The sequence below is a fragment of the Ischnura elegans genome, chromosome 9, assembly GCF_921293095.1.
Source record: "Ischnura elegans chromosome 9, ioIscEleg1.1, whole genome shotgun sequence".
Classification (NCBI taxonomy): Eukaryota; Metazoa; Arthropoda; class Insecta; order Odonata; family Coenagrionidae; genus Ischnura; species Ischnura elegans.
This window is the reverse complement of record NC_060254.1, coordinates 41,807,146-41,833,591: the sequence shown is the minus strand read 5'-3', so window position 1 is coordinate 41,833,591 and position 26,446 is coordinate 41,807,146. Positions and strand designations below refer to the sequence as shown.

The 26,446-nt window shown below is 37.7% G+C and overlaps 1 protein-coding gene across 2 annotated transcripts in view; it reads left to right on the top strand.

Annotated features, from left to right (window-relative positions):
* The window catches only part of LOC124165536 (serine/threonine-protein phosphatase 2A activator-like), a 71,530-nt gene extending 47,413 nt beyond the window's left edge, over positions 1-24,117 (top strand). Inside the window, exons 1-9 of one of the 2 annotated variants that reach the window (XM_046542981.1) lie at positions 5,563-5,799; positions 5,976-6,064; positions 7,017-7,220; positions 9,599-9,816; positions 13,224-13,348; positions 18,123-18,223; positions 19,732-19,839; positions 21,848-22,035; positions 23,715-24,117. In XM_046542981.1, coding sequence (XP_046398937.1) covers positions 5,787-5,799; positions 5,976-6,064; positions 7,017-7,220; positions 9,599-9,816; positions 13,224-13,348; positions 18,123-18,223; positions 19,732-19,839; positions 21,848-22,006 — 1,017 coding nt within the window. In that variant the 5' untranslated portion in view covers positions 5,563-5,786 and the 3' untranslated portion in view covers positions 22,007-22,035; positions 23,715-24,117. Of the gene's footprint in view, positions 1-5,562; positions 5,800-5,975; positions 6,065-7,016; positions 7,221-9,598; positions 9,817-13,223; positions 13,349-18,122; positions 18,224-19,731; positions 19,840-21,847; positions 22,036-23,714 lie in introns of those variants that run through there. The other variant, XM_046542983.1, reaches the window with a different exon arrangement.
* Positions 24,118-26,446: the final 2,329 nt, after the last annotated feature.

Genomic DNA, 26,446 nt, shown 5'->3' with positions numbered 1-26,446 from the left:
TGAGCATTTTCTTTCCTAATCCGCTGGATATGGCCCCAAGCAAAATATCTAAACCCCCAGGAGTTTATGTATTAAATCCTGGATACTCTCACAGCATTAACTGAAAATGCATTTTCACAAACCTTCTACATTCTCGTGATATATTTGCGAGCCATATCTACATCTACATAATACCCTGCGAGCCACCTCTAGGGTGTTTGGCAGGAGGTGATCAATCACCAGCATGCAGCATGCATTTGGGTTATCATAGGTGTTCGGCGGGAGGTATTTTTACTAAAAATGGACTAAGCTACGTTTTGCGCAGTCTTGGATGCTGCGATAATGACAAGCACACGTATGGAGTGGGAGTAAATTTCCTAAACCGAGCATTTACGACAAAGTGAGAGGAATTAGCTTCTTTTCCCTCGTTAGACCCCATTTAGAATACCCTGCCAGTGTTTGGGACCCCATGAAAAAGGCTTAATAATAGAGTTATAACGCGTGCAAAGAAGAGCTGTCAGGTACGTGAAAGGTCGTTACGATAGTCTTGTTTGTGTAACTGACCTCTTTCATAAACTCGGACGGGAATCTCTGTCACACCGTAAATTGAATTAATAGATTAAACCTTTAAGATAAATTCAAGAGCAGTGTCTTTTCTAACGAAGTTAGCTATGTCTTAAGGCCTGTTTACATGGTACATTAACACGTACGGGTTAATGTCTAAATGTATGAACGCGAGAATGAACGCCAAAATGCACCGTGTAACCACCCAACTTGTGCGAATGCATGCACAGAAAATAGAACCTGTTCTAATTTGGTTCATGCTTTCGTACATGTTCCGTTCCGGTCCACAAAAATCATTCACGCAAAGGTACATTAACTCGTACGTGTTTATGTAACGTGTAAACAGGCCTTTACAGACGCCAACATAGGCGGATCTAGGGAGGGGAGGCCATGGGGGCACGTGCCCCCATCCCAGACTTCGTTATCATTGCGTTCGTTTTGTATGACGAGGTATTCTTGTACCCCCCCAGAACAAAATCCTGGATACGGCCTGCTTGTGCCCCCCTAGAAAGAAATCCTGAATCCGCCCCTGGACGCCAACATACTACGGAGGATCAGATCATATAAATAAAATAAGAGAGATTGTAGAACAGACAGATTCAGAATGCCTTTTTTTCCACGATCAATAAAATAACGGCAGCGATAGAACTCATAAATAGATTAGATAGCTTGTAGTGTAGCCTACTAAATTATGTAAAACTTAATGCATGTTTCTTAATTTTATTATTATTTCTAGCAGCATATGGTAGTATAGTGCCAAACACCCAAGAGGTGGCTCACAGGGTATTATACATATGTAGATGCACTATTGATTCTTCTTACTGATTGCGAGTGTTACAACGCGATGGTTGGTTTGTACAGATGAGGGTAGAGCTCACCTCGAACTCAGCCACAGGCGTGTGAATTTCACACAATCAGAGTAGATCATGGGGAGGGGAGTTTCTTTCCCATTCATTTCTGTGCACATTATTTAGAGACAAAACTACTTGTCAAAAAATCCATCGACTTGTTAATACATAATACTATGAATATTTTTCATTAACATAATATTATAGAGATACGGAGGAGACCGAAGTTATGGATGAAGAGAGTACTTAGCGGGGAGTGGATGTTGAAAACGGTTTCAGAGGGTAGAATGTTTGGTAAACAAGGGAGAGGAAGGAAGAGAACAGAATGAAATGAAGTCGACCTTATTGTGAATTGAAGAGGGAAGGGAGGGGAGACTTAATAATAATAATCAAATTATAGTATAATAGTAAACGTAGTATCATAATATAGGATAATACTGCTAGTTATTTTATAATATAGTTCAATCTACTGTATTATTTAGTTCTTCGAGTATACAAAATTAAAATAAATTCGGGAGTGGGATATACTCGGAAATTGAGTGTACAATAGAAAGTATCTCAATCAAGGCCTTGGCAACAATTTTTTTGGGTGATGGAAGAGATCTACTTGAAGGAGAGCTTAATTTGAAGGGATCTATTTTTGGGGGTTCACTAAGGACTGCACCTCACATAATTGCTTAACATCCCTGGTGGCTTCGGCCTTGGCCTCAATGTATGTTTATGTCCCCTTTTCCATTTGTTCCTTTTTCACTTTCCCCGTTTAAAAGATCAGCAGAGGCATATCATATCGTGCTCATATTAGTTTTTATAACATTGACACATAAAAAATTTATTTTACGTAAATAAATTTTCTATTTAATGAAACCCTCGTAAACTATTTAATATTCCACTGATGAGGCCTTTTCACCTCTCATTGTTAATGTTTCTAAATTACATTATTGATGAAAAATACATCATTACTGTGATACATATCAATGTGCTTAATGAAACAATATGTGATTGCTACTAACCTTTATACAAATTTTGTGGTGGGATAATAAATAAAAAGAAATCGAGAACACTCATTTCGACATTTATTCTCAGGAAAACGTTTAGCATTTTCAATATTAACTATGCACACATAACACACAACATCTACATCTACACAATACCCTGCGAGCCACCTCTAGGATGTTTGGCAGGGGGTGACAAATCACCAACAGCATGCAAGCATGCAAGAGGACCGCCACATGCACACCGCACGGTCATAGAATTTAATCAATGGGACTGTTCGTTTGTGTACTACAATCTGCACTTTATTTATATAAGAAAAAACCAGAGCTTAGTAGCTTTGGGCACGCCAATATTTTCCATAGGAATCAGTGAACCTATAAACTATACTTGCCCTGCCAAACAGCCCTGCCAAACACCCTAGAGGTGGCTCGCAGGGTATTATGTAGATGTAGATGTACTTCAGAGCGATCTAGAATATACAAACGAGCAGGCCCAATGAGTCAAACGTTTTGATCTTAACCAATACATGTTAATGTTTGTTTATTATTCGCATGTGTATAATTTTTCCTTGTTTTCGGTTCAGTGTTTTAGTCTGAACAATTTTTATAATAGTGTAATTTTAATTTTGTTAACAATTTGAATGTAGGCCCCTCGTGACCTTGGGATGCAAAGCTTGGGAGCTTCGTTAGCCTAAAGAAGAATGCTGCTCTGGCTGCGTAGACGTTTCTTGATGTTTCCTGAAACGGTATCTTAATCGCAAAATCTAATCACATCTAATAAATTGATTGCGTTCAACGTCCCAGTACCTATTTTTAGTCTCAGTTAAATCGAGAACTGAATTCAACTTCATGAAACTGGTCTTAATATAAAAAGCACTGTCCGTGCGAATTACAGTGGTTTAAATATAATGAATGCGTTTGAAATATTTCCATAAATTGTTATTGTGTATCGGAAATCCTTGCCCGCGATGGCAACTGCTTACGTTTTTCAATTGGGACTTGTATTACTTGTTATTTACTAGCTTTTTATAATGTGTTATTACTTTATAGGTAGGGGTGGTGAAAAGAGTTGGTGAAGGGGAGAAGGTGTGTTGTTTATGCTGGCGATTAATTGAAACTTTTTACTGCAAAAAACATATTTTATTATTTTACTGCATGTTACTAGGCAGCTTTGGGATCAAGGTCCATTTTATTGCCATCTAAATAACTTTTGTATGTATTTGTAATCTGTTGAGCGCATCCATGCAACAAATACTTGGCATTCATCCGTAAATTTATACTACGAATGGTTGTTAGTGCCATAGATATGTCAGTGTGATCATTGTATTGACGCTATTGGCTGTAATAGCTCATTCGGGGTTGTATTTTGAAGCTTATTCCATGTGACAAGGGATTAAGACACTTTTCGAACGTCCTCCCCAGCGAGTCTCGAAAACACTGCCTCGCGAACGACCGCTATCGTAGGCGTAAGGAAGGTCAATCACCTATGATCGTCCAATTAAAAAGAAAGGTAAGGAAACACGGTCGTGGTATCCCGCCGCCGACACGCTGTAGTAGACGAAATTTCCGCACGTTTAAAAGATTTCAAGTTGAGACAAGTTTTGCCATTCACTTTCGATTCCGTATTAAAACGCGAAGGTTTCCCGCAGGCCATACCATGTGACTTCTCAGACAACAGGCCTTTAACCAATGGGAGGGCCGGAACGGAGCGGCTCAGCTCAGTGGGTTCGCTTGGCTACGAGTTTATTCCCGACCGCAGGCTGTTGACGCGTCGAAGATTTCGTCATCTTTCCGAGTTGCGGCCTTGAGAAATGTTAGGGAAGAGTGGTGGGGGGTTTTGGTGAGGGACATTCCACGCTAACGTAAGTGCTCCAGCGTAGGTGAAACGAAACAAGGGGAAGACCAGCTTGTCGTGACGTCACGATTCTCGGAGATATCCCCTTGTAACAGTCATTTTGCGGAAACAACTAAGGATGCTACATCTGTGTGAGCATTAGCGATGACGTTATTCTAAGGGAGTATAAGCAATACAAATCATGTGGACGTGCAAGCACCTCAATGCGTGAATCTTCACGTCAGACCTCTACACTTGCATTCACAGTCTAAATTTGGTTGGATTAGTTCTATGGAAGTAATTGATCTTTTTCTATGATTTATACTAGTTTTACCATAAAGTGCGTTACCGGAATCAATTCCTATTACGTAATGGCTGATGCTATGCCAAAGCGACGAGAATTCCTTTGCTTGCCTCTGTCACAATCGCTCGTGAATGCTCGAAGGACGAATTTTCGCATAACGAAGGATAAATTATTCTTTAGGCGCGTCATTGGGCTCCTTAATCAATGTATGGGGGGCCAAAATAAGGATTTTACGTCTCAAATCCAGTCTGACTCGAAGGTAATTGCTAAAACCGCACGAAAATCAGTAATTACTGTCAAGAGTATAGATTGCCTCAAGGCTTTATGTCTTGGAAATGAAAGATGTATGTGATAAAAGCATTTCCTTTCATAAATGTAGTCGTGGAAAATCTGTACATTAATTTTTATTTTAACAATGTGACTGTCAAGAAAATTCGCCCCAGGGGCGTAGAGGTAAAGTATTAGTATGCCAGCATATTGAAATAAACGAAACGAATTTCAATGGAATCGACTTATAAATGGGTATGCACTTTGGCTTATGCTGTATACCGTCCAAATTTACGCATAAACCAGTGAAATTTCATCTACATCTACATGATTTATACTAAATTTCACTTAACTCAAGCTAGGAACAATTTTGATGTTTTTCAAAACTTATATATCCTAATCACTTATATATATATAAAAAATATATCTTAGTTTCTGCGTAAACTAATTGCTACCATCTCATTTTTAGAGGGTATATGGGGATAGTCTTCGTTGTAGAATAACTGCGGTACGTGACAAATGTCCAGTCCGAACTGGTAAAAGGAAAGTTTCCAAGAAATCTCCCTGTGTCGTCAACCGTCCCCTCCGTCACCCCCTCTTGCCCCCTCCCCATCTGTGCCTGACGTACTCCTCGTCCATGGCCTAACCGCCCATCTCCCCACGCCATTTCCCCATTCCCCTCGATCACCCCTCGATCCACGGTCGTTTTGCACCGTTAGCGCTATCCACGCCGGAATTAGGAACTATAAGGTGCAGAAAGAACGATTCATAAATAACGTTCATAGTGCAGTTCATTTGAACAAAAATGAGCGGATCATTATACAAAGAAACAGTTGAAGTGAAAAATTTGATAAACTTTTGTGTATGATTTCCTTGGAAGAGCATTTAAGAAGTTCAACAATTCCTGTTTCATTCAATTGTTGCGTTGTTCATAGTTACACGAATTCTTGCTGCTGCATATAATCCTGAGAAGTTTCTAGTCTCGAGCTTAAATAATAATGTCAGGAATTGGTTAGTTAGTGATAAAACGAGCCCTCTGTTATTTGTTCATTAGAATTTAGGATATATTGTTAAAGAATAACGTCAAGTTTCCATCATTGTGTTTAGATTTAGAAAATATTGATTTTGCACAGTTGTGAGGCATAACCTGTTGTTTGATGTAGGCTTTTAATGTGATGAATTTTTAGTTTCAGCTGACCATGAATATGTTATTCCAAAGCGAGCTGTGCTGTCACCCGAAGAAATGCCGGCGTGGGAAAGATCGGAAGCTTATTGTGTTAGTAAAGTTAAATTTCGTTGATGGATGTGAATGACGCAGTAGATCTTTCATAGAGCTCATAAATAGATTGCATGACTTGTAGTGTAGCCTACTAACCTATGTAAAACTTAATGCATGTTTCTTAATTTTATTATTATTTCTAACAGCATATAACTAGTTATAACAGTATAACTTGTTAGTATACGTGACGCTTTTTGGACCGTGTGGTGTGCATGTGGGAGTCCAATTGCATACTGGTGATTGATCACTCCCTGCCAAACACCCTAGAGGTGGCTCGCAGGGTATTATGTAGATGCAGATCTTTCTCTTCAAGTTCCTTTGTCAACTCCTTAGAATATTACTGTCTGCAGAAGTTCCCTCCAATTTTAGTAAAATTGGCCTCGGGAGCAGTCGTCAGTGTTTATGCTAAATCTGATAATTGATATTTACTCCCTCCTTCGCTTATCCTCTTTAATGGTGGCTCATACAAATTGTTGAAGCATCAACATCAACCCATCATTTGTGTTTTTAAAACACTCCTGTTTGTGTTTATACAATTTCCCTAACGTGTTCCTTAAATGTGTGGCTTCTGTTTTTACCTCTTTCACCTCTTTATTACCATTAATTTGCAAATGACTTCATGTATCTTAGCCTTAGCCCTTATTTGGGTTCTTAATCACGTTTTAACTTCTGAAAGGCAAGTAAATTTGGCATTTTATTTATATCCTCGAACCATATTCCATAGCTTTGAATTGTTTGATATGATATGTGCATGAAGTCAATGGTATGGGGATAATTAATACATTATTTTATGATAATGGCAGACCTGTAATAGTTCTATCCGACATATTGTTTTAGCTCTTGACCCAGACTGATATCTACTGCCTTTTTTCTTCCCTTTAGGGATTCCTTCAATTAACTTGTTCATTTGTGATTCTTTTGTTTGTTTACAAAATATCATATTTTCTAGGAATATGTTGGGTTTATCCTTGCGTTGAATGAGGCTGTTCGAAGCAAACCTATTGGCTGCAACTGTGATGAAGGACCAGGGACAAAAGGGATAGTGTCTATGCTGGATACCCTCAGTGTTTGGATTGATGAAACACCTCCAATTGATCAACCACAACGATTTGGAAATCAAGCTTTCCGAAAGTGGCACCAAAGAGTAAAAGATGTAAGGTTTCTGTTAAGTATATTTAAGAATTTGGTCGTTTTCCACTGAAATACAATTATTATAAAGATTTTTTGGTATATATATAAGTGAATGCAATTTCAATGTTAATTTCTGTGTGTTACCATGTGCATTGTTATTTTGTTGATAAAAAAAAATGAGTTTCTGTGTGTGTGAATGTTTTATACGGAGGATTCATGTTCTTTTAAGATTGAAGTAACAAATTAATTTCCATCCAGCCTGAATATCAACCCAGTACAACAGATTTTACTCGTGAATATTATCTTGGCCTGTGAAAAGTTGCGATCAGTGGTGCAACGAGGGGAGGGTCTTGTTGAATAAACCCCCCCAAGAGCTCAGAGAAATTTTTATGTTCAATCCATTTTACTTAAATAGGTTGATGCTACTTGATGGAACTGGGCGAAGATTAATGAAATATCCCTCAAAAAGCTGTAAAACTTACCATTTTGAACCATTTATCGTAAAGTTTTATGGGGAGAGGGACCCCGCAGCTCTCACATATGCTGGCGTGTATTCCATACCTCCCAGTATTAGTACACTCAAAACTCCCCTAACCTTAATTCCTAACTGCACCCCTGATGATGATTACTTATTAGGATTGAGTTAGAGTGGGCTTACGTGTTCTCTCAGGGATGATTTATTCATTAGCAGCCAATTTATTATCAAAGGGCTGTAATGGTTTGGCATTTGATGTTTTCTCAATTCTACTGATTTGTAGTACTGTCTATGCTTAATAATAGCTGAAATCTTGACATAGTCATTGCTTTTGTCTAGAGTAATATTTTTTTTTTTTTAATATTTTGCATGTATAATTTTAATGATGCTTTCATGAATTGAATTCTTCATGAGAATGATTCTTCATACTGAGATTTCTATGAAGATAATTAGAGATAACAGTATTTCTGTTGGTTACAATAAATTAAGTAAACAATTATGTATCTATGCTTAAAGTCACTTGCTCAGATTCTATACTGCAAGGAAGAAATTTGCTTGAAATACTCTTTTGACTGGATGGCTAGTTGATCCTATGTCACCCAACTACAGGCTTATTATGCCTCCAGTCACATCACCGATTTTATGGAAATTTTTACCAGGGGTCTTCTGAAGGGGGCTAATTTTGGGAATGGAGGTCTGGATGTGATAGGCAAGACAAATCCCCCAGGGTTAAGATAAGTTTGGGAAGGTAGAACCTTGTGCCATTGTGGAGGTGGCATGATCTACCACGAGCCAATCCTAGAAGTTGTGGTTCTTAGAGGAAGGGGGTTCTACCTTAAGAGAAGTAATGGTTCAGACATCTTTCTCAAGATGTCAATTGGCCTGGCCACCATTTTTTATCTTCTTTTGTTATAAAGTTAGCCAAATTTATAGAGAAATTTTTTTAAAAGTATTTCGATCTGTCTCATGCTTCTCGACCAATGTAAATTTACCTCGATCAAACTTTAATGCCACTCAAGACTATCACCATTTTTGATGCTACACAATTCTACAGCAAGTCCTTAATTATCAATATCATAGTTTTCAAAAAACTAAAGATTGGGTTGACTCATCTCTCCACTCTGCTTTTCTATCAACTAAGTTTTTCATATTTACTTTATTCTTCTCTTTTACATCATTTATCTTGACCTATTCTGAGCAAAAAATTGTCCTTAACCCACGTATTGTCAGTTGTACTTGGTTGTGGTTCCTGGGCATGATGTATGGGGGTGAGCTGGCTCTACAGCAGGCAGCACTGTGGGCCTGATGCCCCTATCTCAAGGGCCTCCCGGACAGCACAGCCTATGCTCCAGTGCTGGAATCACACAATCGTTTTATATATTGAAGGATAACATTAATGGAAGACTAGAAAAATTGTTGTGCTTCTTGATTAAGACGAGGAAAATCATCTTATTAAGTATTCCTTTACTTTTTCCATGATTTGAACACACCCTTTTCTCCATTCCTGCAAGCTGTTGGTACAGTCATTTTGCTGGTTGGAGTAAATGTTGTGGATGGCAGTATTTGAAAAGCATATCATGGCATCACTAGCATTGTAATTGAAAGTTGCAAAAAATGTAGTTCGAATAGGGGCTCTAATATTGACTATATTAGTGATCAAATGGTAGCATATTACATGTCACGGTATCTGTAAGTTTTATTTTTAATAATCCTTTACATTTTCCGCGACAGTGATCTTGTGGTTGAGAATTTTTAAAATAATCCTCACATATGCATTATGTACATATAACAGGTAGATTACATACTGTTTAGGGAATAATGCTAGGCATTTGAATGGCTATATTTTCTGAATATTATTTTTTAATGCATAGTTGGTTCATGATTTTTGATTCTAATTCCTATTTTTCTCTACTCTCTTGTTTCAGAATGGTTTGAAGCTTCTTCAAGATGCTCTCCCAGAAAATCTTCATAGGGCTGTTCCAGAATTAGTGGAATACTTAACAGAATCTTTTGGTAATTCTACTAGGATTGACTATGGAACAGGACATGAAATGGCATTTGCAATGCTTATTTGCTGTCTATTCAAGATTGGTGCCCTGGTAGATAATGAACGAGTAGCAGCTGTCTTCCGAATATTTAATAGGTATTTGATTTTATTAGTTCTCACCAGTATTAATTATGTGGTAGCATAACTAATCAATATATTTTTAATCACGTTTGTTGTTTCTTAGTTTTTATTTGAATTAGTGTACACATTTAGCTCAAAAACTGAAAGGTAATCATAAAAAAATCACATAAGGTAGGGAAGACAATTCCTCTCCAGGCCGCCTCTCATTTTCATGATTTTTGTGTAGGGTGCCTAAAGGCATCTACCGAGATTTGAACCCATACCCTTTAGCCCTTGTAGACACCATGCTCTCATCCAAGTCGATAATATTTTTAAAAGTTAATGCCAGCCAGGCAATCACCATTTCGTATGCTGCACCATTTCTTCAGTAAGTCCTCAATCATTATTGTCATAAGTCAAAAATCCAAAGATTGGCTCAACTCATCTATCCACTCTGCTTTTCTATTAGCTTACCTTTTCATATTTTCTTATGTCTTCTATTTTAGATGCTTAATTGTTTGTCCTATATAACTCATTCTGGGCCTTCCTTTGCCTTATTCTCATCCACTTACTCTTCAAAGGTTGTCTACATCAGACTGTCATGCCTCATGATGTGGCTGATTCATTTGTCTTGTATAATGGTCTAAAGAAGGTTTTTTTCCACGTAATCTTCATCAATATCCCTGGCCATCATCTAGCGTGAAACAAGGGGATGTAATGCCCTGTTGGTACCAATCCTTGTTCTGACCACTGAGTCATTTCTTCACTGACAAGGGGAGACCACGTACCTTGCTCCGCCTTTTTCAATGTCATTTTTTTGTGGCATTTGGGATGGTGAACACATCTCTGAACTGGTAGTGGTTCCATTGAATGGGCTTTAGTTTGGCTGTAATTAATTAATTTTCGAGCGGTATTTTTAACAAGCGTTATATCTTCCCAAAGTAAGGCGGATCCATACAGTTGGGTTGGTTGGTCTAGAGGTGAGCGTCTGCAGCTGTCTCCCGTCACATGTAATCGCAGTTATGATGATAAAAAAATTTCCTCACGCCTATGTTTGCTGTAATTAAAATTAGTGAAATGCTTGTCGCCGCATGATCAAAATGAAGACTGCAAAATATATTGGCGTGACGAAGCCTCGAACCCTGGCCCTCCGGGTGACAGATGCAGACGCTCACCTCTAGACCAACCTACCCAACTGTATGGAACTGCGTTAATTTGGGAAGATATAACGCTTGTTAAAAATACCGCTTGAAAATTAATTAATTACAGCCAAACTAAAGCCCATTCAATGGAACCACTATTAGTTCAGAGATGTGTTCGCCATCCTGAATGCCTGTCTCCCTTTGTGAGTGAATCACCTCTTTGACGTACCCAAAATGTCTTCCATGAATGGCATCCTTTAATGGGCCAAACAAGTGGAAGTGTGAGGGAGCCATGTTAGGGCTGTAGAATGGGTAACACTGTCAACCCTGTTTTGCCATGTTTTCAGCAGTCTTCAAACTTGTGTGGGGCTGAGCGTTATGTTATTGACTCATAACATTTCCTGGGCTTGTATGGTGCCGAGGTCTCTGAAAGCATCAATTTTCTCTGCTGATAAACAGATTTAGCACCAACTGTCAAGTCGTAATGAGTCTTTATTCACAAATGGAAGCATCAGCTTTCTGCAACATGTCAGGTGTGACAGCCGTGGATAGTCTCCCTGACCGCTGCAAGTCCTGGAGCACCACTAAACCGCCTTCTGATGTACTTGTCATCTGAGCTGAGTGTCTAACTGCACTCCTGTTGACAGCTCCATAGGCTTTGCACAAAAATTTGTGAATATTTCCCACAGTTTCTTTCTCTGCAGTGAGAAATTCAATGACAGCACGCTGCTTGTTACATGCATCACTTACAGATGCTATTTTGAAACGATCCTGCAGCCTTGCCATCAATCAGAAGAGACAGAAATTTTGCATGCGCATTCATGAAACTTCAGATAATGCACACGTCTTGTTTCAACTTCACACCATTGTTGTTGGCCGAGAAAAAAATTGTGGTGCATTACTTCCTGGGAAACCATCGTATACATAGTAATGAAGAATGATTAAACTTTTAACAAAAAAGAGGAACGGATCATTCTACATTTTGGTACTTATTAATTAAATGATATCATTATTCTAGAAGGAAAACTTTTAATTTTGATTTGAAAGCATCATTAGATTTTACACACTCAGAACTCATTTGGCACTTAGTCGTTAAGCTATTAAGTCTGATTCCCATTTCTTTTGGTACAATTATTTTGGTACTGGTTCTAACATTAGTTACACAATAATTTCATAAATAGATAGATGTACATAATATAGTTCAATAACTCGAAAAATGAGGAACATATATTTCTGAAGAGTTTTTAGATGTTGTAAGACAAAAAGATATTCAGTGTTTGAGGTAAAATTTAGTGTTCAAGCTCAATTCTCGAATTTGGAGAAAATGGTATTCACACTATCTTTAATTCTCAGCTTGAAGTAATACAATCATATTGTATTCCAAAATCTTATTTTTAAGTTTTCAGCATCTGAAATTATGGTCATCCTAATTATCATAGTATGTACTACATGGCTATTTTATGTGAACCTACATATATAGGTCCTGAAGTATTAACCAAATTTTTGAATGAGAGATGCATCCTCAGAGTTAAAAAAATATGTAATGTTGAACGTCAGAAGCAAAACAATGTGCTCACAAAATGCTATTAGGTTCTCAACATCATTTGGGTTGATCATTATATAGTACATATTTGTTTACAGCTGCCTGAAAAAAACTTGGCTGCTCTTTAAAGTAATCTACTGTTGAATTTTGAATATGATAGTGGATATGCATGATTGAAATTTTAGTTTCTGTGAATATTTCTATTTCATTCATGCTTTAGCCCTAGTAACGCAGTGGTGCAGATAATTAGTGATTATCCCGAAACTAAGAAACAATTTCCTGGGATTGCAAAATTTACACTGTGGGAAAAATGCTTCCTCCATTTTGACATCAAGCAGAATATCTCACCTAGTGGTTTTACCAATGCAATTCCCGGATATTTAGGTTATTCCATGGGAGGGCCTATTTACATTTAATAATTAAAAAAATTAAATCAGTGCCATATATTTTGTGGCATTTGTTCAGCTTTTTGATGAAGTTGAATGTAATGGTTTTATGTCATCATTGTTTTTTCATGCCCATAATGTGCAAGTATCAATACTAATTAAAGTTGCCATTGGTTTAAATAAATTAGATATCTAATTATGTAGTATCATGTGTTAAAATATGGTAATGAATGGCTCCTAGCTTTTTCTGTGGACAAATATTGATGGATTTCATTTACTGTATTACATTGGAGTTTGAGTAATCTTAATAAACACAACCAGTCAATAAGAAGAAATTAACAGCAAGAAGGTGTATTTTCTAATTTTGCTTAGGTACCTTGAGCTGGTGAGAAAGTTGCAGTTAACTTATCGCATGGAACCAGCTGGCAGCCATGGTGTATGGAGTTTGGATGATTACCAGTTTCTCCCATTTGTTTGGGGCAGTTCTCAGCTTGTCGGTGAGTTAATTTTTGTGGATCTTGTCATTTTTTTATTTTACCAATTCTTCTATTCTTTTGATTGAGATTTTTTTTGCCATTATTATGATTATCTGATGAGCCAAGTTATCCCAAATTATTTTCAATGCTTACTATTGTTCACATCCATTTCACGTTTTTCTAGGGACTCAATTGTGTATTGAAAACAGAAAATTATTCATTCCTGTGTATTAGAAGTGAAAAGTTGTCCTCTTCACTTAAGGCACCAGGCATTATTCTACCTGTTAAACTTTCCAACTTTCAGCAACTAATGCTACATTTTTCTGATAATAGTGCCTGCATGAAGGTATTTTGTATCACAAAGGCCTTTGGATCTCAAGAGGGAGCTTTAATTTGAATGTCAAGCCAAATCAAAGATTTTATTGGAATATTTTACAGCCCATAGGGTGTATTTCCCTTAATGCTCTTTGTGAATCTGTGCATTTGATGTGAAAAGTAACTGGTTTAAGTTAACATGTAGGAGATTGAATGGTAGGATGGATAGCCCAAAGATAGGTACATTTTTTATAGAATTTAAGAGCCTGCGGTGACAAAGTTAATTTATTCTTTGGCATTTCACTGGTAAAAGACAATGGCTTATTTCCTTTATATTTACCATCTATGAAATATGAGATCAGGCAATCAACAAGTAACTAATTTTCTGGTGATATATTGGCTTAGCTTCATATTTTCCCTTTTGGAAGCCATATTTTGGATAAATGTGTCATTTTTTCTAAAGTATTTCGCCGGTAAATTTCTATATACTATTTTTAGGAGAACATAATCCTCAAAATCAAGGCTGAAAATCATACATTTTGATGTGCAATAGGGTGGTTTCCTATTATTTTTTATTGCGTAAATCGAAAGATTATTACTCCTGGAGTATGTATTTCACGCTTTAAGATTTTTAAATGATGATATCTATTTTTTGCGACAAAATGAAAAGTGAAAATTTTCAAGCTCGCAAAATCGTGACGGCTAAGTATGAATGCTGGGAAAAGCCCGTGTGACATCATTCTGGTTCTGACCGCTTCCGTGTGAGGCCACCTTGGTGCGAGACTGAGTGCCGCTACGTGGCATGCTGCTAGCAGGTAGCAGAGTACCCTGCTAGCAGGTAGAGCTTGGCTTAAATAAGGATTTTTAATACCCTATCAAACGAAGGAAACTCTCCGACCTTAGGCAATTTTAATTTGTGATTATTAAGAGATGTTTCCCTGAACTCTGTACCTCATGCATGCATTGGTAATCTCAGACTATGTAAAACTCCTGTCTACTCGTATAGCATCTAGGTCCCCGTGACGTCACGAGGAGTGGCATCGCATGGGCGCCAATCTGGCCTTTTTCAAACGAGGTCAAAATTGACCATTGACATTTTCTAAACTGGGGTTACTAAAACCAAATAATTTGTATATTATGAATACACTAATGGTGGGTAATGAATCGCAATCAATGTCTTTTGTTTTCTTTGATGAAGGAAACTACCCTATTGTGGGCTCAAGATTCAATGCTGGGAAAAAAAGTCAAAGTGATCATTTCTATATGTAGTGTGAATCATTAATGGTATTATTTTTGAATTTGATGTAGAAATATGTATTCGGCTGTTAGGGTGATAAGGAAACATTGCTTAGATAGGGATAATGGTTTGTAACGTTTTCTTTTAATTACTCTTATTTTCACGTCACTTACAAATATTTTATTAAACTTTAAATGATACAAACTCGGGAGCAAGGGAACACCCGTCCGCCATAACTATCACAATCCGACTCCCCCCTTTTTCACCTCCTCCCGCGCCGTCAACAATCACAGCAATTACCTCACTCCAGCTCTGCTGCTTATTATTGCTTGAATTTCGTCACACCAAAACCAAAACAAACCACTCAAAATTAGGTGTTACATTTGCCCCATTGGAAAAGAAAATGGAATGACATGCAATTTTCTTTTTCAAAGCCTTCAAAAACAGAGTATTATGGGTTATGGGCGTGGCCCCAACGCCTTCAGTTTTGAACTTCCCCCTTAAGTTAATAGTATTATTTTTTTTTTTTACACTGGGAACACATGTCATATCACATTAGCAGAATATGCCTCGTTGACCATTTGATCGGATGTAACATCGGCTTTGACATGAATAATGTACCAGATTGCTAATAATATTTAGGAAAATAATGAACACTTGAAACCATAACTTTTAAAACACATTCATACCTCTTCTATTGCTGCTGAAAGCCAGAGCACTTCACTCCCCCTTTCCATCACAGAAACACAGTTCACTCCACTTCACACTCTGGCATTTTATTATTCTATTTGTCACACTTCTTTTACTTATCACTCCCCTTCTTTGTTCACTTTACTCATTCATTCACGACTGTCATCATTCATTCCAAGCATATAAATATTAACTACGTACTTAATAAATAATCAACAAACACTTTTGTAATCATCCATATCAAATTATTACACATCTATTTACCCTCATTTTTTTGTCATATCACCCTTCCACCGTCTCTCTAGGGTGTAATTACTTTCACCACTTATCTAATTACCCTATTTTAAATTTTACTCTCTTCCTTTTCTCTTTCCTCCTTCTTCTCTCCACCCGATTTTCGTCCTTTCTTACGTTATTTTCACGTATCCTAAATATATCATTCGTGATCTTCTCAGAGTCACTTTCCCCTGCTGATCTAAGCTCGGTTATGTGATTGTTTCCTTCCGCCATCATGGAATTGACAAGGTGCTGTCGCTCCGGTTGGCGCACCTCCGCTACATTGTTTAGTGCAGGCCGCTGATCAGCTGATCCCTCGCCCGGCCGGTGAACGTATCCATTGCCGTGAAAGTTTTTGTCTCGTCGTCCCTCTCTCTGCTGGCTCGATGCTTGCCACTCCCGTTGCTGTGATTTCTTCGAGTCCCATCCGTGCTGCTGGTTGTGCTGGAACGCGCCTCCCGACGTCCTCCACGCACGCTCTTCACGGGGTCCTGATGTATGCCTCCCATCGAACGTCGGGACCGTCGGGACCTTCAACTGTACCGCGGATGCCATTGTGACGCTGGGTCTCGTGTCTTTCTCACGCACGATGCGTTGGACTGCTTCCTCATCTAGCCCAGCTGCCTTTGTGGTGGATTGTTGTCCATCCGCCATCTTCCCGGGCACTTCCTCCGCTTGTTTTTCCTTTCTCCCCTTACATTCTCGCCGAAACGCAGCTAGCCCTTCGTTGATGCTTTTCATTGTCTCCTCCAACTTTTTGTCTCTTTCTTCTTGTTTGCTATCTCGCCTCTCCAGTTCTGCTTCCCATTTTCTATCTCGACTCTCCCGTTCTTCTTCCCATTTTCTATCTCGACTCTCCCGTTCTTCTTCCCATTTTCTATTTCGACTCTTCTGTTCTTCTAGCATCTGTCTGAGTAGCACCCGTAGGTCACTGTATCCTTGGTCCTGCGTCTCCATCTCAAACTCATGTGTCTCTATATCTACCCCTTCTTTTATCAAAAGCGGTTTTAAACGCTCCTGCAGCTCAAATTTCGCCCCTTGGGTCGTCGATCCCCGATCCCTCAACAAACTTTGTAAATCCACCTTTTTCAGTTCGTAAAATTTTTTCACTCCCGCCATCTTGAATTCCCGCTCTCTACGATGCGACTCGTTCCTCGGGCGTTCCGTGGTCTCGATCCTCTCGAGAAGTCGTGCCCCATACGTTGCGGCGCCAAAATGTAACGTTTTCTTTTAATTACTCTTATTTTCACGTCACTTACAAATATTTTATTAAACTTTAAATGATACAAACTCGGGAGCAAGGGAACACCCGTCCGCCATAACTATCACAATCCGACTCCCCCCTTTTTCACCTCCTCCCGCGCCGTCAACAATCACAACAATTACCTCACTCCACCTCTGCTGCTTATTATTGCTTGAATTTCGTCACACCAAAACCAAAACAAACCACTCAAAATTAGGTGTTACAGGTTGGCAAGTCCCCATCAATGATTACTTCTATATCTTGCTCTAAAAACTACTAATTTTCTCTAAAAATATGTCCACTTTAATATTAAACCTATTCTAATTATGTTAAATCTCCCTTGTCACTTTCACTAAGTCAAGATAATAACTTTCATGTAACTGAATTCTTCCTTTCCATTACCGGGTAAGATCACATTTCATAAGCTGCATTTCATTGAGTTCTTTTCTCATAGTGGATATGTGAGTAGCTTACCGGTTTATAGCAAAAAGTTTTTTAAATTGCTTTGCGTAAAATATCACTAGGTATTATCAGTAGCTAGCATTATTGGGAGCGTTAATGGTTTATGAAGAAAATGACGAATTACATTTAGCCAAGGCATTTATTGTTCTGCACCAACCATGTCCAACTTATTTGTTGTATTCCCTTTGACTGCCTTGTCAGCATGCCTCTATTTCACAGCATACCCTCCAATCAATCTCAGGAATGTTAACTATCCTTGGGAGTGGTCTCTATCCTACGCTGACTACTTTGGCTGTAGGTTAGGGCGTAGGAAAATATGAGTGAAGCTACAATATTTTATAATAATGTGGTTTTATTTATCTAGCACTTAATTGGTGTTGCTTTATTCAATAATAACAGAGCAGCAATGTCTACCTGTTATGCTAAGCTGCAAGGGAGGGGATTTTTTTATATTCTTCAAGTAGCTGCTGTTGAGTTGCCCAATTTGTAAATATCTATCATGAAGACTGGTATTTTTTATGTATTATTGTTGCCTTTGTGTCCTACAATGCCTTATTTTCTCATGTTTTTAGCACATCCACTCCTGGAACCTAGAAGTTTCATCCAAGAGGACATTATTGAGAACAATCACAAGGACTACATGTTTTTGTCATGCATCAAGTTCATCCAGCAGGTATGCATTTGTTCTCTTATGGTCTGTATGATTTGCACTGAATTTACATAACATTTTCACCCTGGTGTGGGTCACAGGTAACAGATGTCACTACGTATATGGCATGGTATAAATTTGACTTCCATGTATATCTTTCTCTGTGTCACTGTGAGCCATCCATGCTGCTGATATATCAACAGATTCATGCATGGTATAGTGGAAAGTACTCACAATTGAAAACACTGGAATAAATTTTCCAGTGTAATTACTCTTAAAATACTTACCTTAAATTCTTATGATATTTATAGTGTGCTTATGTGAGAAATTGTTTGATGAGCCATTAGCTAGCCTGATTTTTTGTATTTTTCTATGCACTATATTTTATAATTTTTTTATTATACCAGTTTGATCCCATCATGAAGATATTATGACAAACCGCTTTCTATGGATAGATATTCTTGTATGCAGCATCTCTTGCTTGAAATAAAACTAGTATTTGCAAAGTAGATTTTATGAATATTGTTTAAAATTGACAGATAATGAAAAAATTAGATCCAACTTTTGTGAAAAACCAAAGTAAATGGTATTTATTTCTCATAGCTAAAATTAGTCAAAAGAGAACTTGTTAGTATAAATTAGCATTTTTTATTGCCTGAAAATTAATTTGACTGAGAAATATACCGTTTTCCTGAGCGAAAAATGAAAATAAATTTTGAGTGTCCAAAGGAATATTAAAGGTGCCCAAACATAGATTAACGTAGTGATGTTTATGGTGTTACATATTTACTTCAAACTGCTATTCTAAACAACAAAAATTAGCATCTATAATCTTCCTACCTCGTTAGATCCTAAAAATACATGTCTCAATCAGTGGGAAATCTTTCATTAAGTTATGCTCTTTATGTGGAATATACTCAAATGGATTATCCAAAATAACTAGTATACTTCTATTGGTATGGAGGCTTCTCTAGTTATTTATTGACATTATTTTCTTTGGGTTTTGGCTGTGTTGATTCATTTTGGGGGAATAATGAATGAAATCCCCCTAAATGAATCAATGAGGCGAAAACCCTTAGATAATATGGTCAACCGATATACTTAGTTCTTAGATTCTAAATTGCAAGTATGTGAACTGTGAAAACGTAGTTAGTCATTTGAGGCAATATCTGAATAAAAAGGTTGTCATGCTACCGAAATGTTGCCCTACCCTTCTTTGTCAAGTTCTTTTCACTAAGAAAATTTTTGAGAATTATTTAACTCCTGAATGCATGATGTTCTGATCCTTCAGCTAGCCCCTTCTATATAAATACATTGCTTGAGGTGAGGCTTCTCACAGGGTGGCATTTAAAATCTAGGCTGCTGGTAGAGCTTTTGAGTGTGGTGCCTGCAATCCAGGCCCAATTTATTAAGTGCATGAATGGTTTTTGCATGGGACTGCTGTTCCTCACTATATTTTAATAGCATAATGCAGTATTTGAGTTTTTTTGAGTGTTTATTATTTTACATTAACTTGTTTCTGCCATTTTAAGGTTAAAACTGGACCATTTGCGGAACATTCAAATCAGTTATGGAATATCAGTGCTGTGGAATCCTGGACTAAAGTCAATGGAGGCCTTATCAAAATGTACAAAGCCGAGGTATGTATGTTTTATTTTTGAATATTGATTTTGTAGCAGTAAATTAAATTTTAGGAAACATAAGGATGTATTTAGGGTTTTTATTGGTCAGGGGAATCAAGGTATAATCAGGGGATTCGAAATGGTCCCAGTAAATCAGGCGACATAAGGGAATCTCGTTCTTGGCATCAGGTAAATTTTATGATGGTTTTAAACCAACATCTAAATTAACGTTTCAATCCTGCCATGTGAATGGTGGTGAAATTCACATAAATTTTTTACATCTAGTACCATGAGTCTTGGTATAATTGCCATGGGAAATCAGGAATCTGGATAAAGTAGTGTTCTGCGCTGTGGCCCTGAAAGCCTAAGTTCCAAGGTTGATTGCTGGTCCAGGGTAATATTTTCTCATGGCGATTTATGTGAATCTGAACCAAGTCCAGAAAATTAAATAAATTGTGTGAAGTAATCCTAATTATTGAAAATAGCAAATTTAATAATGGGAAACCTATAATAATAAGTTTTTCCCATTGCAAAAAACCAAGGAATCTTGTTGGAAATAGACAACAAAAGGAAAAAAGGTTAACAAAAGGAAACCATGGAGCAGGGTGAAATTAACTATGGAAATACATTCATCTACATCTACACAAAACCCCGCAAGCCACCTGAAAGGCATGTGGCAGGGGGTGTTAGGACACCAGCCGTTTACAGCTAAAAAAATGAAGTGCACTTACGAAGTTGGGACTAGCGTTTATTAAAGCCCTTTATGGTTCGGGGGAAAAACGAATTCCCATATCTATCCGTTTGGCAAAACATCTCTCTTAATTTATCGCTTCTATCGGACCTGGGAATATAGTGTGGCTCTAATATTATGTTTTCTGTGTCGCTCTTAAAGATATCCATTCTCAATTGTTCAAGCAATGTAAGCCTATATATATGCTGCATATAATCCTTATATGTGTTCCCTACGAGAGGTTTGAGTTTATCGTAACTCACAGTTATTCAACTTTGTCTGTTGCCTTTATTCTAATACCATCCACAGCATAAACATGGTTATAGTTGGACGACCTCTGCAAAAATTGTACCGTTGTGCATTTGCTAAGATTAAGTTTGAGTCCCCACTCTCAGCTCCTCAGATGAACGTCGTTTAAATCAGATGATAGAAATTCATAGTCAAAGTGATCACTAATTTCACAATTGATGACAGCGTCGTCGGCAAATAAACATATTTTATTGATAATTTGGGAACAGAATCATTAATGTGTGTAACGAACAAAAGGCGGCCGATTAAGCTTCCTTGTGGAACACCTGATGTCACTTTAGCTACATCAGAGTCTTCTGTCAAGAACTACTTTTTGTTTACGATCACTCAGAAAGTTGCCTATTCACCCGTAGTTTGCCACTGTTTTGTTTAATATGCATGATTGTAATTTGTGAGTTTATTGTGAGGCACCATGTCGAAAGCTTTCGACACGGCAAAAAATCTAGAAAAACTTAATCACGTAAGATTTACCTGTAATTTAGTAATATTTCCCTGGAAAACCTGGAATTATGCGTGAATTTTTCTATTTTGATTGGCTGGACACCCTGTAAACTATATGGGGGTCTATTTATTGGTTGGCAACTGTTGCTACAATAAATTGACCTCAGTACTTCGTAGATGGAGGGGTGGGTTTTGGGTTGAAGTGTCAAGACTCCTGCTTGGAAACGGAAGGGATGAGTGTCCTGCAAACGGGGTGTTGAAGGGTGGGGTAGCTTGTCTTGAAAGTTTTATCCCTTCAAAATGGTTTTGTAAATATGTGCTCTGTCTTTCCAATGAAGCTCATCTGCAATAAAAGGTTAAAGTTTGCACAACCCCTATTTCTATGACATTCTGAATTCATAGTTTTATGCATATGTATTTCAGTTCATGCATTATATTAACTTTATATTCATGCCCTATGTTTATATGTATGTAATTTCAATGCTGAAATATCAATTTTTGGATTGGTAAAGAGTTACATAACTATTTGCTTACTTAAATTTTCAGGTTCTGGCCAAGTATCCTGTGATACAGCATGTGTTGTTTGGTTCGCTGCTCCCCTTCAAGCCTTCATCCAGGCAACCCCCATCTATGAGAGGAGCAGGTCCAACGAGGAGACCTGTAATGGCACCTCCAGGCATTCCAGGGAGCCAACCAAAACCTTAACCAGGATATCTCACCATCAGAGTATTTGTGTTAGTTCAATCCCTATTTTGCATCATTACTTCACGCATAATTTTGAGTGAATGGTCTCCAGAATGACTTCATGAAATTGCTTCATTTTGAAAAGGAAACTTTTTAAATTTCATATGACTTAAAAAAACTTAAATTAATCATGTCATCAGGTAGACATCATCACCGAGTGATAAAAAAAGTGGTCAAATAAAAGTTCTTTCATCAAAATTTGCAAAGTCACTGAGAATTTATTTTATTTATTTGTTGTTCTATTGATCATTACACATGTTTGGTCAATGTAATAAAGCAGTGGCGTAACTAGGGATATGCTTTGGGGGGGACGGGATGGCCTAGGGTGGCGACCTTCCCCTGGCAACAGAGGGTCTGGGAAAATTTTTGTTAAATTAAATACATTTTATATCAAATTGACACTTAAAGTTTAATTTTAAGAAGATGCAGTTATTAAATGTTAAAACTAGAGAATAGCTTGGAATATTGTTTTTATTTTTCCGAGGCTCTGGGGGGGATCTATCCCCTCATCACCCCCCCCCCCCAATGTTACGCCACTGTAGTAAAGATATTGACTTCATATATACTGCATGCATACATACTACCTTTACAATGCACATACAGGGTGTCCCATTTATCTTGACCACCCGAAATAACTTTTTGTCCAGATGTAAATTCAAAAATGTGTCAAGCAAATGTCCATTAGCCGTCCGGGGGACATAAATAAGCATGATTGCCTTCCTTGTAGCTTTGTTATTTACAAAGATATGAACAGCGGTATTTCTTTTTTAAATGGAACCCTATATTTTTTATTTGGCAATTCATTTCCTCTATTTAAAAAAGACATACCACTGTTCATATCTTTGTAAATAACAAAGCTACAAGGAAGGCAGCCATGCTGATTAATGTGCCCCTGACAGCTAATGAACATTTGCTTGACACATATTTTTGAATTTGCATCTGGACATAAAGTTACTTCGGGTGGTCAAGATAAATGGGACACCCTGTATTTACAATTAACAGTATTCTTTTTCTTTGTTCAAACTACACATGTCAGTTAGATAGGTATTAACATGATAATATATGTTATGTATTCGGATGAATGAAGAGGCTTGATTCCTAGATGAGCCTCTTGATTTGGAGTGCCTGTATGGAAAATTCTTTTAATTCATCGACCTCGTGATGTGCAGTCAGAGTTCCAACCACATCATAGTAGCCTATCATGGAGCCACTAAATCCTTATGTATTTCTGATGCCACATGCAATCAAGACCTCTTGTTTAGGCACGAGTTGTTTCTGGATTGATGTCAAGCACCTGCTAACTCTTTTTTGGTGAGAGTGGAGTGTCTTTTTTTTCATCTCTCCATTTAATTTATTTTGGAAGCAATGTCAATATGCAAACTAAAATAGAAATTGCTAGTATATGTAAGTACATATCAGACTTATGCTCTTATACATTTTCTTCAGCGTTAGGAAAGTAAATCTTTTTTTTTTCATTCTGCTGAGATAAGGTTTTGTATATTAATTTACATATTTCATGAATAGTTTTCACACAGTAAATAGTTTTCAAAAGAAAATATTTTTTTCATATACATCCATTTAGTGTAATTTCATATTAAGTCTCTTGACACAATTTAAGTACTTAAAATATTTAAGTCTCAATTTTCTTTGGTGTGCTCTTCTGTTGCAGCTGCTGATTGAAACCTGGACTCTCTTTAGCTGGGAAAAGTAAAATTCCTGGGTGATAAATTGATTGACCTGGTTTTGTGTTTCATTCACATGTGATGTTAATTATAGTCACCATTCCTTGACTGTATTATTTTTGGAATGGTCCATGTGATCCAGGCAATTGAGATGAGAAATTGTTGCAATTGAAATGATCTCAGTGCTTTCAAAGCCATGCACTCATCTTTTTTGAGGCGACTTGTAAGTACGTTAGCTCCTAGATGACTTATTAAATCTTGGAGGCGTCTTAAATCTTGGATTATTTTCTATGTCGCTATGGTATTCTAATGTGCTCTGTTTGAATCAAAACATCTTTGTTGTTCATTTTGTAGTTGTAAAGAACTACGTCAATAAATTATGCCAATTAATTTTGGAGTATATTATGTCATCCCACCCCTGGCTCTCCCAGATATTTAGATAGAACCGAGGGGAAATGTCTCACAAAACAAAAAAAAATATCAAAATCCATGTCGATCCCTCCCACATGAGACCTACTGGACAAACGTATGTCACTCGCATCGTACAATTGACGATAAATGAAAATATTCCCCTTCTTTAGAGATAATTGCGGGTGGGGGGTCCCCGATCTGACCCTTAGGGTAACGTTCTGACGCTTATGCCATCCTATGCAATGATTCAAAAAGGAAAATGACTGGGACAAAAGGAACGGCAAGGGATATTTGAGGTGACCCGTGATGAAATTGGAAAAAACACACAAAACTCATCTAACCAAAGTATAATTTAAACAATAAAATTGCATACAAATAAAATAACCGTCTTATGAACTAATGATGTATGAGTGGATGAAAACAATTTATGAGACATCAATGAGAAAGCGCAACAATATAAACTGATTTGCGAGATGAAAGAATTGAAATGAAAACAAAAACAACAAAAATAGTTTGATTGTTAGCACGCAATGAATGATACAATTTGCTTTAGTCATGTAATATTGGGGAGGTAAATAAGAGTCCATCCCATGACTGTTATTTTAGAATTTGGTGATTAACTTTCACTGCCACTGGATAACTGACGTATTTCATGACTGTCTGTCTTGAAATTGGGCAGGTGAGGGCTTGCGGGGGGAAATGGTTACGATCTTACTTGACCATTGTCCGTGGTTAGACCATGTGAGACCTAGCAAACTCGTTTCTTCCGCCTGCAGGCTCCTCTTCCCATGTTGGATAAAGCGGCGTCGGGAATGTAAGGGATAAGTCTTTTCATGCTGGTCCTTGCTCCTCGGAAAGGGGGGGGTCTCTTATTTCAGACCGTATCTTCAAGAAATCAACCCAGCACCTCTTCTTCACTGCCTTGTCTAGGTTATCGTCACACCAAATTCGGGCAAAGGCTTCGCCCAACACTCAAATCAATCTACCTTTTTTCGAAACGTTCACAACCTTATATGTATATTCCCCTGTCTTGGAGTGAGGTAACACAAAAAGGGGGGGAGCACGTTATGAAACGGGGAAAAAACCCGAGTTCCCTTCCTCCAAACACACTCACATGTACACTCTCACAACCTTATCTATTCGTCATTTATTCCCGTTACACACACACACTTTCCTACATGGGCCGTGGTCTAGGGGGTGGGAAAGGTTATCGGCATAAAGCGGGTAGGGAAACGAATGCGCCGTTTAAGGTGGCATAGTGTAGTGGTGTTTTAACCATTACAATATACATATTTTTAAAAAATCTAACTCTTTTGATGAAAGAGTTATGTTTAAAATTTGAGTCACGGCTTTCGGGCATTCCCCCGCATTATACTTTCATCTGATGTTAATCTTATATTCCTTATTTCCTTATGTTCACCTTATGTTGGAAATTTCTTGACATCTTAGTTGGACCTGTGGTTTGGGTTACAGTTTGTCGTGGTAGATTTACGAGGACTGATCATCAGGGATGGCAAGTGAAACGAAACAAAAAGGTTTTGTTTCGATCCGGAGGGAAACAAAAATACGAGGCCAGGGTATAGTTTCCTTCCTGCACGAAATTAAAATCACAAAGGAGTTTAGTTTCGACCCGGGACGAAATTTTATTCCCAGGAATGAAACTAAATTAATCGAAACTCTGCTACTCATAGTTAAGTTTCCATCCGTAAAGTTGATTGGAGGGGGATAAGAGAGAATAGTTTCGATCCCTCACATTTGACATACCTGTAGAGAGGAAAAAACATTCTGCTTAAAAATCGAATGGCCAGTTTGTGTTCACCGTTATCCCGTTAGTGGTAAATAAATTGATCACGTAAGGTCACAGTCAAGGTTATAAGGGTGGCAAAAAGGTGTTGATTCTTGGTTTTAAAGGGTGCCCAAGTCAATGGTATTCTCCTAATACCCGTATTATCCACTAATTGACCTGCAAGATAAATACGGAGCTCATAGAGTTAACCACCTGGCCATCACGAAAACCAGCGTGTCGAACCATAGATTTTAAAGGGTGCCCAAGTCATATTTGCAGTTCATGGATCCGTATTGTTATTTTTTGACCTCAGAAGGTCATAATGGGGGTCAAAGGTCATTGAGTTAACTGCCTGGCCATCATGAAAACCAACATGTCGAAACATGGGTTTTAAAGGGTGCCCAATTTCACTTACTTTCAAGCTAATACTGTAAATAATATCTCTGCTTTTTCTTTGGAATGTCCCATATTACCAATTTACATTTTGCTATAAATTTTGAATTCTCCTGTGCTCTTTTGTTT